The sequence below is a fragment of the Poecilia reticulata genome, linkage group LG8 (assembly GCF_000633615.1).
Source record: "Poecilia reticulata strain Guanapo linkage group LG8, Guppy_female_1.0+MT, whole genome shotgun sequence".
In the NCBI taxonomy this organism is placed as follows: domain Eukaryota; kingdom Metazoa; phylum Chordata; class Actinopteri; order Cyprinodontiformes; family Poeciliidae; genus Poecilia; species Poecilia reticulata.
In genome coordinates, this window is record NC_024338.1 from 11,147,305 (window position 1) to 11,160,900 (window position 13,596).

The 13,596-nt window shown below is 37.8% G+C and overlaps 1 protein-coding gene across 1 annotated transcript; it reads right to left on the reverse strand.

Moving 5' to 3' along the window:
- Positions 1-6,930: 6,930 nt before the first annotated feature.
- On the reverse strand, positions 6,931-11,671 carry lgals2a (lectin, galactoside-binding, soluble, 2a). The gene is made up of 4 exons (XM_008415793.1): positions 11,564-11,671; positions 8,884-8,963; positions 7,731-7,902; positions 6,931-7,633 (listed from the first exon to the last, which is right to left on the reverse strand). Exons 1-4 carry the CDS (start codon positions 11,570-11,572, stop codon positions 7,487-7,489), a joined length of 408 nt encoding a protein of 135 aa, XP_008414015.1. The 5' UTR covers positions 11,573-11,671; the 3' UTR covers positions 6,931-7,486.
- Between the last annotated feature and the right edge of the window lie 1,925 nt (positions 11,672-13,596).

Here is a 13,596-nt window from a genome sequence, read left to right on the forward strand (position 1 = left end):
ATATATATATATATATATATATAGCAAAAAATGTTTCCTACCTTTTTTATGCCTTAAGAAAATTAACAAAAAAATAGAAATTGGAAAAACAATTCCGACACAAAGGATTATAAGTCATGCATGAAAGGGTTAATTATGGATAAAGTTGAACGACTTAGATAAAATCATTTTCATTCAAGAGAATGGCCAAGTCGATTCACATCTAAATTTGTTGATTTTTTTTCCCCAACCAATTTAACTGAGTTTTAGCAAAGAAAAATAGCTTGAATTTCATTTGCTAGACATGTTTTAGTTGTAAAAACAAAAAAAAGTCGGTAAATTTCCTTTCACGTCAGTAATTCCATTATTTGTGTTTGTCTGTCACATAAAATACACAACAAGGTTTTTGTAACATGACATTGGCAAATAAGAAACACAATCATTTCCAAGTCCGTATGCATCAGATGGAGTTTTGCACACATTCAGACCCGCGCATTGCACTGCGGGCTGCGTTTGTGACACCACTACTTGCTTCGCATGGCCTGTGAATCACAAGAAAATAAGAAAAATCCAGCCGTTTAGAAGCTGCACGCATCCAAAGTGACGTGTGGAGGGTAAAAGAAGCGAATGTTTTCAATGCATGAGTTGGAGATGAAGCCAGATGATTCTGAGTGCTTGGAAGTGCATTAACTGAAGAGAAATCATCAGAGGTGAAAGAACAAATGGGGAGCATTCAGCAGAGCCTGAAAGACTGTAGCTGTGTTTACAGGATGAGCCTGCAGTGATTTGGCTGAGCAGAGAGCACACAGCCTGAAGGTCTACTTCCTGCACCATGGCAGCGTATTGGGAGGATAACCCCCTCTGCATACCGCATAATAGCAAAAGCAAACATTTGCTTTTAGTGTACAACCTAAAGGACACGTTGCTCCTGCCAAAACACAAATTATGACATTTTTATGCATGTTGGTATGACAAAAGTCTAACTACACCGCTTGCCCCCGTGTCCATATTTTTTTGCTTGGAACACAGCGGCCATTAGCATTATTTCAATCATGATGGCAAATCAAGCAAACGAAAGCAACATAGGCACAGTAAATGCAAAGTACCAGGGATCAAGTTAAACACATAAACGCAATTAAGCAATCATTACATTAGTAGAACATAATGTTTGATTCAGGGTTAAGGACTGGTTTGACGTTGCTGAGAACATTTGTTCAGCAAAAAAAAAAGATGACATTTTTTTGTGACGGCTAGCATGGTTGGAATATTGGTTGACTACTGTAAACTCAGCAGTACGGCTAAGGAAGAATACTTGATGTCTCACCTTGCTGCAAAAGGCCACCTGTGCTGTCATGCATGCATACACATGGGCACACTTTACACGAGCACACACACACATGTTGTCACTAGAGGGCAGGTCAATGACAGTGTACTTTCCAAGCTGTCACAGTTATTCTTCAGCTTGGCTGGGACAAAACAGCCAAATTCCCCTGGGTTCCCACCTTTTGCTGCTTGGTTTTACTGTAGAGCAGTCAGATAAAAAAAAAACAAACAGACACATGACCAGGTCAACATCGTAAAGATATATAGACAAAAACGGGTTTGTTTTGTATGATTGCAATACCACGGAAAATTATTACTGCAACCATAAGTTTGCTTTACTTTGTTGGAGACTTAATTAAGTAACCATTAAGCGGGGTCCTGGTATTCATGAGAGTTAGGGACCACAACCACCCTTGAATAGATGAAATTCTTGAATACTTGCGGCTCCCCTCTCTACAAATTCTTAGAACAGCTTTTTCTTATCGTTAAAGTGCCAAACATACCTCAGTATTCATTATTAAGCACAGTGGAAATTGTCTTGGTATTACCGCAGAAGCTAATATCTACTGTCTTCCTTCTCTCTGCTCCTGGACATGCAGCCAATCAGTGCCAAGGAAAATAAATGGCGCTCCACGATTGGCTGCTTTGCAAACACTGGCTGATCAAGCATCAAGGAGCCTTGCTCCTAGGTATTTCAGCTTTTCAAGCTACATTTTCTTTTTTACAACGTAGACATGCTCTATGAAAAAAGTTCAGAAATATCCAAATGTTCCTCAAATAATTGCTATTTTCTGTGAATAGGTGGATCCTGAAATAGGCATGGGCCCACTGCAGTTTTCTAAGTTCTCGGCAAATCTATGTTTTTGCTTAGCAGCCCTACGTTTTTGCCATGTGCAACAATCTGCAGATAATCTGATTGGATTCTGCTCTGCAGCATCAAGCCAGAGAACAGAAAGCATAGACTGAGACAATACTAAATAGAACAGTCATGACAGACATGCTGATTAGAGGCAAGTGAGGTGCAATTTGAAGACGAGCCTTTTAGTCAATTGTTCAAAAAAGAAAATAAAGAAAAGAGAGGATTCAAATGATAAAAGACAATGTGCCCAAGTATACTGCTCAAAAAAATAAAGGGAACACTTCAGTGTTCACTTAAGTGTTAAAGTGTTCCCTTTATTTTTTTGAGCAGTGTAGTTGTCAACAGCGCCAAGAGGAATGTTTGTTAAAGTAAAACATGAAGAACTGAGCCTTGACATTACTTAAAATGCATAAATGTCTCAATCTCGTATCAACTAATAAACATAGCAGATACGCAACAAATAAATGGCACATGGTCAAATCTTGCAGGGTGCAAGTACTTTCACACAACAACTCCCCTTGACCTGTCTGTGCAGGCATTCATACACCGGTTTGCAGACTGGAAGGCCACTTGGAGTTTGGCATCTTGCCCAAGGACACATCGGCTTCTTCCCACTGAACTGCAGGCATAGAGCTGGAGTACATAGAAACAATAAGTAACGTCAAAGGAGTACCTGAAAATTCTTCCAGATAAACTAGGAAAAGCTACCAGGCTGAAACCTGGACAGAGTTTGACAGAGTAATCCTTCCCAAATACAGATCTCAGTGATGGAGATCAGATACAAACATTGGTTTGTAAGTTGTGTACCTGAATACCAACACATCTAATTAAGCGCTATTAAAAAAACACTGCAATTAGAATAATTCAAACATCCACCCATTAATCGAGCTTGATGATAACAGCCAACGCCGTCCTTTTCTAAGTTTTCAGAAACAGTAAACATGATGTGGTAAGAGCTTTGAGACCTGGTCATTTCTCAGCACCAATAAACTAATACTGAAAAACTGATTTGTTCTCATTAGAGATGTAGGAAATGTGGTCCTTCCACCCYGTAGGGAGGGGAAAAATAAATAAATAATAAATCCAAGAGCTAATTTAAACCTCAATAACTCCTTAACATTTATGTCCATGTAGACTTCCGCCTAGAGCTGCTCCTAATATCCCCCCAGCCGCTGCACATAGAACAAACTGTATACAATCATGCATCATTTATTTGTTATTTTTGCAGAGCGTGAATCCAGCACTGCAGTCAGCTCATGGCAGGCCCACGCACATCTTAGTGTGTGGCTGATAGCTTTGGTGCAGAAATCTGGAGTCATGCTGGTGCTAAATATAGACAGAGGTTTTATGTAAGCTGAGGTGAATCATTCTGTTCCACACGTTTCAGCACATTTACTCACACACTGAGTAAGTGACAATGTACAGGTAAAGAGAATAACACTAATGCGTTTTCAGACTACTGAAATAAAACGAAACCGAACGGCTCGACTGCTAAGCGTTTATTTTTTCCCCGCCTGCCGAGTGAAAAGTTACATTTACGTCCGTTTCTGCTCTATTTATGGGTTTGTGTGACTTTGTGTTTCCACAGCGAGCAAGGAGATCGTAATGTGTCAAAGAGCGGAGAGAAATGAGCGACGGCACGTGGGTCGACGAGTGGAATCGTCCCCAGTCCTCTCCAAACATCACCTTTAGCATATGAAAGAAGCAGAAATGCATTAGCCCCCCGAGCCCCTGCGAGGAAGCGTGTTGGTCTGTTTGGCTTCCATAGATCAGCTTCAAGCCAACTTAAAATTATCTGCGTGGATGCAGAGAAAACACAGCACAGCTTATTGATAATGTCTGACACGATATAACGAAGCCATGCGATGCTAAAGAGAGTTACTTCCCATTAAGAATGTGGGAGGAAGATCTCAAACAGAGATTTAAATGTTATGCAAAACCTGCAATTTAGTTGCTACAGTGGCAACTAAATGTCTTCCCCCACCTAGATCACCTTTGCGACTGACGTTTTAATATTACACACTCGAATCCGTAGCAAGAAGAGAACAGTAAGCGCCATCCGTAGGATGTCCCTTAATGTTATGGACCACGGAATAAGAAACTCTTCTGATATATATAAACTTTGTTCTTTATTTCCTATTGTCTGCTCATGTCTCTTAGATTCAACTCTGTATATCTCAGGACATTTCTTCCTGTTACATCACATCAAGTTTTTTTTTTTTGTTTTTTTTTCCAATCCTGAGAGTCAGATACACATGTACATGCATAACAGTGATGTCTCCTTTGATTTTGTGGCGCTTTGTTTTTTTTTTTTTCCAACTTCCAAGTTGTGCTTGGAATAGTCAGCTAATGAGTCGTATAATGTCAACTTCATAGCATCATTGTCTTGTTTTAGAACATGTACAGTGTCTTGCTCAAGAATTTGCATCTTACATGTTTTTTGCCAAGTCACAACTACAAGTTCCAATGTATTTTACTGAGATTTTATGTAACAGAATGGAATATAGCGTAGACCCAGACACTGACAGTTTGGCTGCACATGATTGCCTTGTTTCAGCTCCATCCTAAACTCAGCAGCTTTCTTGTATCAGGCTGCAGAAAAGCATCTTCACTGCATGATGTTGGTGTATTGGCTGTGATGCACATGGCTTGTTTTCTGCCACACATTAGTTTTTCAAACAGTTCAGCTTTGTTTTCATCTGACCTTCTTCTACATGTTTTCTATGCCCCCTACATGGTCATGGCAATATTTAAACAGACCCTCTTATAATTGTTTAGACCCTAATCCTGATTTAAACAGATAAACAGACCACAGACAATGTCACTTATGAGTTTGTGAACAGATCTTTCTTTGTGCAGTCACTTTTAAACCTCTTCTTCCCACATGATACAGAACCTAAAAGTAGACATAATGTAAAAATGTTCATTTTTTCTTTGTTATGTAACATTTATTTGACTCAAACCCAAAAAACAAAAACAAACAAAAAAACTTGTTTTTAGTGACTAAGCTTTAGAAATACATTTATATACATCCAGGTTTAGGTAATCAATGTGCTTTCAGTCATTTTCTTCAGGAAACATAAATTTCATATCTCTGTGATTTGACTGTACTTTGAAAGTGAGAAATAAGGACGTGCAAAAGAAAAAACATAATACACTAAAATTGTAACTGATATATATATATATATATTTATTTTTTTTTTTTTTTTGCCTAACGTTAAAAAGTAGTTAGCTAATAATGAATGCCCTGCAAGAACGCAGAAAAGCAGAAACAATTAGTGCGGTCAGAGTAATAGCCCACCAATGACCATTAAGCTACTTGATGATGGTGATGTGTTGGGGTGTTTTATCAGCTGTTGCCATGTCAACCCATGATCTGAAATGGCATCGCACATAAAAGATGGATCCAATAATCTCTGTGTGAACTGCAGCTGAGAAATGTGTGAAGGACATTAGAGTAAAATTGCTTTTCTGGACAGTATGTCATCTATATAAAGGAGTAATGGGTTTAAGTATCTTTCTTTTTCACCTGCATTTAACATAGCTCTATGAGCATGGCACATAGCAGTGCTTTGAAACCTTCATTCTTTTGCATCGGGGCTGAAATATGCTAGAGGTTTAATCTCAGAAGCCAAAGAAACAGCACAAGTTGTGATAAAACTACAGTTTCTCATTTTATAATGGAACAATACTGACATCTACTGGATAAGAAGGGTAATTACAGCATCTTATTTTTGAAACTAAACAAAGAGTGGAAATAAAGTAATAATAGACCGTTCCATACAGTGCTTTTCATCAGCCCCTAAAATAGTATTTGTATTAAAATAATCAAATAAAATTCAATATCAGACAAAGATAGCTTGGGGGGGAAAAAAGCCAAAAAAGGGTTTCCATATGATTATTTCATAATCCAATGCACATTTTGAAACTTTTAATTTCCCCATCTCAATTGCACATTAGTCATTGTTAATTTGACAGGCCATCATCATTACTGTGTCATTCCAGTGTCTTTCTGACTGCATTCCATCCTGCATGAAAACAGCCTTGCAGCCTCCCCTTGCAGTTTTGTGGTTTGTCAATTTCCACTCACTTGGCGAAATGGCAAAATGTATAACCTCGGTCAAAGGTTATAGAGGGCAGGGGAAGGCAGGCTGAGGAGGGCTGAGAGATTAAACTGGATTAACTCAATGTTCTTCAAGAAAACCAACCAATGAGCTATCACTGTTGATAAAAAAATTTTTATATACCTTGAACCATATACATTGTCACTGGAAATACCTTACACTGTTCTAACATACAAATACAGTTTTTTTAAACAGAAAAAGTATAGATTTAGAAAAGCTAGAATGCAAGTTTTTTTTTGTTTTGTAATTATTGTGTTTATTTATTTATTTATTTTTCAATTTCAGCATTTAAATCAGATTTCATACATGCCTTTATATAGTTGTCTACCAGACAACTATATAAAGTTAATTGTCTGGCAATTAACTTTATATAGTTATAGTTATATATGATTTAATTATTCACATAATTAAATCATATATTTAATTATGTGAAATTAAATATGTGATTTAACTTCCCATATTAAATCAGATGTATATGAGAACTTGTACAGTACTTGAGCAGTTTTTTTTTTCTTTTACTAAGTATTGTTTTTCGTCTTACTTAAGTAATGTCTTGAATGGCTGCTTTTAATGCTACACTAGCCACCTCTCATGAAAACAGTGTAAAAAGGTCTGAAAAATATACTGAGAAGAAACAACCAATTGTTTTTTTCACAAATACTGAGATTTTATTGGGCAAAGAAAAATAAGAACTTTTGACATGTCTGAAATGCTTATTTATGTCGATCATTTTTAACGGATGTTGTTACAGGTAAACATTGTAATTTCAGTGGAATGTCAATGAAAAATGGTTGATCCATAAACAAAAAACAGGTGCGCATGTGTGTGTAATTATGTTTGGACAATTTGACAAACTCAAAACCCTAAAAACACTATAAAACATAACAATGTTTTTTAGGTATTTGGTCAGTTGTTAATTTTGAAAAAACAAAACCAAACAAACAAACAAAAAAAAAAAGTTGTTCCAGTCACAATACACACCATATTTTTCTCTGCAAATCCAAGGATTCTTACTCTACACAGGTGCTATCTAACCACCTTTATTTTTATTTGTGAATGCATCTAGTCTAAACAAGCCTAAACCTGGTCATGAATTTGCTGAATACCAATATCTGGAAACCAACGTTTGGATGATTCTGAAAGCAAGCGGTACATGTGGTATCTGACCGCCAGTTCAGATGCTCTTCAGAACGCAGAGGTTTTACTTGATTTCGACGCTCTGTACGCGAGCCTCTCCTTCAAAGCTGATGACCGAGTACTTCTCCGCGCCTATGCGGTTGGCAAAGTGGATTGTGGAGCCGTCTGATAAGGTCACGACAAACTCAGCGGGAGTGAATTCAATGACGATCTAAAGGAAGGAAAGCATTAGACAGAAGAACATCGACGCCGAAACGTGACTGATAGAGATGCTGTGACACACATTGTTTCCGACAGCATGGACGCACCTTGAACTCTTCTCCTTGCTGGAAAGGAAAGCCTCCCTCACGGACCTCCTCACACCAGTTGCCTCCTTCGTAGGAGTTGCAGACGACTGCGTTCTCGTCTCCGTGGGCGTTAAAACGAGGGTTGATGTGCATCGTGATGTCCTGCTCGTCAGGCCCAATGTTGACCGCAAAGCTGCAGGTGAAGAAAAACAAAAAGCAACGAGGCATAATATTTTTATCATCATTATTACTATAGGCTTTGTAAATGTGTCAAGACACCCTGTCCACTTTTGAGATTAAGCTTTTATTTTTGATTTTATAAAGTTTACAGTTATTTTCTGAGCCATTACTGTAGTTGTTCTGCTACACATTAGAGTGCAGAAGGAAGTATCAACCACATTTGCACTGCGCTATTTTAATCCTGCCGCTTTACGGTGTGCAGTTGTTGCCAAGTTCACGGCAACGACTGCTGCCGTTTACTTAGATTTCCCCTTTTCTTTCCACAGAGGGTATTATCTTCGTGTTTAACTGTGCCTCTTTCCTGACAATAAACTTTGCGTCCATCTCAGTTTGCTCTTCCCTCAAAAGATTACGTTTAGCTGTGTTTTACTGCTTCTGTTATTTAGCCATCACTGCTGCTGCTTTGTTTTGTGTACTTTCTGTGCACTCAACAGAAAGTACTTCATGCTCAACTGTTTTGTGCTTAACTGTCTTTTTTCCCCTTGATGGAGTCACTGACAGCACTATGGCTCCCGGCTTTAATCTTTTTCGCTTTTAGCTGCTTCTCTTTCCTGGACGAAGACATGGACGAAGCTATTGCTGCCATTGACTCTGTATAATGTTTGGTGGGGGTTGTGCAGTTTGTTTAGCAGATTCCTTTTCTTAGCACTGTCAGAAAGTAGCGTCGATGTTTCTATCTGTTTTGCTCCAATGCGTCAGAAAAAAGAAAAGAAAAAAAAGATTTCATTAAATTTGAAGGAAGACATCTCATGAGTCTTGTGACTTCAGTGCTGCATCTGTTACCACGTCACTGCAACCTTTTTAAGATCCCATGACAAGAATGTTTGTGCCAATCCAATATGAACTATCTTTAGTGTGAGCTGAAAACCAAATAAGGCTAATGTGAAAAGCAGACTCACAAAGAGAGACACATGTAGGTGTTTTAAATACTCACTTTGTAGCATCAGGTTTTGCCACTCCAACGATAGTCAGGGTTTGTCCGACTTTGAAGGACATGTCCTTGATGATCATGCCCTGCGCACAATTGGAGGAGAAGGTTGGTGACGCATCACCTAAAGAAACATTGCATACACAGAAATGTAGTCCTAATAACACCCAAAGGCAAACCCACCCTATCGTTTTCCTCTGTTTAAACAGCGGCAACATGTGTTTCCAGTTACACTCCCACCGACCAATTCGGCAAAGATTCCAGCTCTCTCTTCTCTCACAGTTGCCAAAAAAATGTTTGCATAGTGCCAAGTTGGCCAGAGACTGAACGGGCTGACTGCTGTTCGTTTTAGTAATACTTTCCTCCTTGCAGTATAGAATGGTAACTGCCCAGTGGAAAAATAAGTGATGTACAATATAGAGAGTAATACTGGACTGAGCTATAATAAGAAAATGTATCTTGTTGTGTGGGCAATTCTTCCTAAGATTCTGCCATGTGAAATTTACAGTGTCATAAATAAGGGAAAAGTGAAATTATATGCATAGTAAATTTGTTTTAAATATAGTATACACCATACATCTGTTCATATCTTTGGTAGCTGTAGCAAACAACACAGATACAACGGGTTATTTATTTTTATATTAACTTCTGTTTCTTTGTAGAGAAAATGATCATTTTCCTATGTTTAATCATCTGTACATACATTTGAAGAATCATATTGGATTTTATGATTTTTTTTTATTCACCTCCTTCTAAAAAAGTGGATTTCAGAAGCTTTAATTGATTGTTTCAGTGTTACAGTCAACAAGACTCTACACGGTTGCCTAAAAATAACTCTAAAAACATTAGAATAGTGTGAAGTCCTGAGTATTTTCCAACGCATATTGATCTTCGTCCCTTGAGTTCCCTGTTCTGAATGCAGAGCTGAGCAGCGATTATTTTGAGTCTTACAAAACAAAAAAAAACTCATTTATAAGTCAAATGGCTTGGCAAGAGGAAGCAGAATCACATGGATCAGACATTCTTTCAACATAGAGGTCATCTGTTAGTAATTATCACCGAGTATTGAATTGTGTGAGATGTCAGACTGACCTCAAGCCTCTGCGATCTCCATCCACTCGGTGCTTAACGCTTTACGCCGCGTCTTTTGGTTACACAATGACATAATGCAAGCTGACTTAACACCTCTGACATATTCAGGGTAAACGACATCAATGAAACATTCCCTCATTCTATTTGAGAATCAAATAACCTCTCCCCTTTGACTTGTTCTGTCCAAGACGTACAGCACTTTGCAAGATTTTTAACACCACTTGACCTTTTCATATTTTGTCATGTTACAATCACTAAGTGTAATGTGATGAACCAACAAATGTAGGGCATTATTGTGAAATGAAATTGTAAGTCAAAGGGAAGTGAAAGAGAGCATCAACCAAAGAAGCATCTAGTCAGCCTTTGGTAACTCTGAAAGAGCTGCACTGATCCATAGCTCATGTGGGAGAATCTGTCACAAGGGCTACTATTTAACTACGCAATCTACAAATCTGTTCCTCATGGGGCAACAAAAGGCAAAAAAGACAGAAATTTCTGAGACTAAGCAGATGGGACAGAGAATGTTGACAGAGTTGACGGAAAGATGGATGGTGCTAAACATAGAGCAATCCTAGAAGAAAATCTGATTGAGTCTGCAAAAGACTACGGACTGTGGCAGAGGTTAATATTCCTGGAGAGAGAAAAAACCCCACACAAATCAATGTAACTGAGTGGATCAAAGCATAATAAATCATTGGGATGACTTTATTAGAGTCTAGACCAAACCTATTTTAGACCTGAATATAAAGGTTCACATAATGCTCTTTTTACGATCTGAGGAATTTTGAATATTCAGTCTTCAGCTCTGAAAAGCTGTAAGAGAGATAGCCCAAAAGTTGAAGAATTAGTTTGAAGTGAATGGTTCTGAATATTAATGCATGTCACACTTTTCAAAATGTTCTGTAAAAATGGAAGAAAAAAAAAACATGTTTCCTTTACTTCCACCACACAGTTGTACACAACTGTATTACATAAGTTGTAATGAAGTGACATTCAGATATTCTAACGCGACAAAATATAAGATTTGGTTTGCAATATACAGTATTTCTCCTCCCTGATTAATTGTTTTTAAATGTGTTTACCGCTGGCGCAAACGGCGGTAAACACATTTACCGCAATATTTGATAAGACAGGGGCCTTCGTTAGTTTATCTGCTTAGTTTGTGACCCCTGAGTTTAGGAAGAGGTTAGCATGGTATTCAGACTATTTCATAATGGCGAGTTGATTATCACATTGTATGATGTGCTATTATTTCTTACCCTTACAGAAATGTTGTGAGAACATTAACATTGTATTTTTATCTGGTACCTAAAACATTGTTATTAAGTAGCAAAGTCTTTGATTTGCTCGCGTCTGCTGTGAATGCTTTGCCCATAAAAGGCTTTTAAAGAGAGGCCTGAGTGAATTAAGCTGACTTTTACCATGCAAGGTAGTCAAAGCACAAATCTGCAACACTCAGTTACATGAGTTGACAAAAAAAGAAGGTAACACCAGCTGCCATTTTCACATAAACTTGACCTAAGACTATACCTATTATTCATAAAATATGCAGTTTACACAAGCAGGACAGAAATGTTGTTAAAAATATACTTACTTTCCCCATCTTTGCAAATAAAGAGAATCAAGTGGAGCTGAGAAAAAGAGTGAGTACTGCAGGGTCTTGCCTCAGCGTCTACACCCAGACTGGAGACTATATGCAATGCAGGGTGGGAGGTTCCTTCACACTGAGTGGCACTCTGCGGAGCAAATAGGGTCGCTGTCCCCGGCAACCAGCCAGCCTACTTAAGGGGCAGTTTTAGTATCTGAAAATAGTGGTCTAAAGATGACTCTAGACCTCAGTAAAGTCTAATTAGTTGACAGAGGAGCTACTGATTTCTGGTTAGCAGTTTGAAAGTAGTGGAGTTGAGGCTGCTTGTATAAAAGGGAACACTACCGAGAGTTGTGGACGGAAATAGAAATGTATTTGTCACCAGGGAGACAGATAAATATTTAGTGCAGCCAGCTGCCTTGTGTTCAATTACTGTAAATAGTTTATAAGGTTCAGCATGATCAACTGGCAAGCAGATTTTCTGAAAAAGTAATGTTTTTTTTATGTTTTTTGTTTTTTTCTTTTGAAGAAAAATGATTGAGGGTTTGCCCCTGTGAGTCACAGGCAGTCACAGCAGGCCACTCACTTTCAACTCCTAACACATGACTGAAATTACTGCTGTTGCTCAAAAATGGCAAAAAAATAAAATAAAAAATACACACAGAATTTTACAAGCTTAAAATTCAGAAAGAGAAATGTGTGTAACTCAGGTCAAATTATGTTTGTGTTAAGATGTGAGCATTTTTTTCTACTGTAAAGTTCAAGGTTAGGTTTATCACCGACATAATAGTGTGTTTTCTGTGAAGATATAAATAGTTTTCTCAAAAAATTACATTTTTGCAGATATAAGTAAAGTGACAAGTCCACAGATGAGATGCACACATTTAAAGAACATTCTCTTATTATTCATACATTTTACAGGGGGGGTATCCTGGACAAAAAGTTTGCTTTATTGCCATTATATTGATTAATGTGCAGTACATGTAAGGAAAAGATTTGGTCATGGGTTTACATATTCCTATTGAGTTTTTGAAGAAGCCCAATGCAAAACACAAAACCGCTCTTATCTTTTCTTTTAGAGCAGCAGAGTCGTCGTTGACATTTTTCAGAGGCCATATTTCAAAGATTATTGATAGTGTGGTTACATACATCTGCTTCCAAGAAATTTGAAATTATAATGTTAGGAACCTGTAAGCAATACAAGCCAGCAGCAGTCACAGAAAATCTTTGGTAATATATGTACTACAGATAAAAGAAAAACAAAATGAAGTCAGCATTTCTTAAGTGATTTATAGTTTACTCGACCTCGACGCTTATAATGCGAACGTCCTCAGTGAAGCTGAAGAAAGTATACTTTTCCACAAGTCGAATGCAGAGCCACCACATAGATTCATCACACATCCTGCCTCTGTGAACTGAATGATGATCTATAACAGTAAGAGAGAATAGAAAATTAGAAGAAAAATTGGGTTCACATCTAAAAAAAAATATGTAAATAAGTCGCATCTCACACCTTGAACTCCTCTTTTTGATGGAAAGGGAAGGGAAGCAGTCCCGTTTCACTTCATCAGACCAGTTGCCATCCTTGTAAAGATTTAACCACGACCACATTCTTTCTTTCCCCGCTAAAACGGGGATTGAGATGGACAAGCAGGTCGTTTTCGTCTATCCCAATGTTCACTGAAAACTTTGTATCTTGCACTTTATGCATTTAAAAGGTTTGACAGATCATCCTGCAGGGAAACACCTCTTTACAACTGATTTGAGAATGAAATACTTCCTTTGAAATGGTGTTTAAGACAAGAACTTACAAGTTTTTAAGTCATGTCTTCATGTATGTTCCCTGAGGTACTTTTAGCAGAGAAACTATAAAAACCCAAACTGGAAAAAGTCACACCTTTATTTTGAAAGGTCAAGATAAAGATAAAACTACATACTGTATGTCGAGGCATCAGCTTTGGGGATTCCGGTAAGAAACAACTTTAAAGGAGATCTACCTCACTTCCATATCCTGTGAAAAGCAAATATGTATATATATA

Bases quoted from the DNA above. Each gene is read 5' to 3' on its own strand.
- lgals2a (XM_008415793.1), bottom strand. The intron at 7,903-8,883 runs GTGAGTATTTAA...CTTCACCTGCAG, and splicing joins GCAAAACCTGATGCTACAAA to CTTTGCGGTCAACATTGGGC. The intron at 7,634-7,730 runs GTGCGTCCATGC...TCCTTCCTTTAG, and splicing joins AGCAAGGAGAAGAGTTCAAG to ATCGTCATTGAATTCACTCC.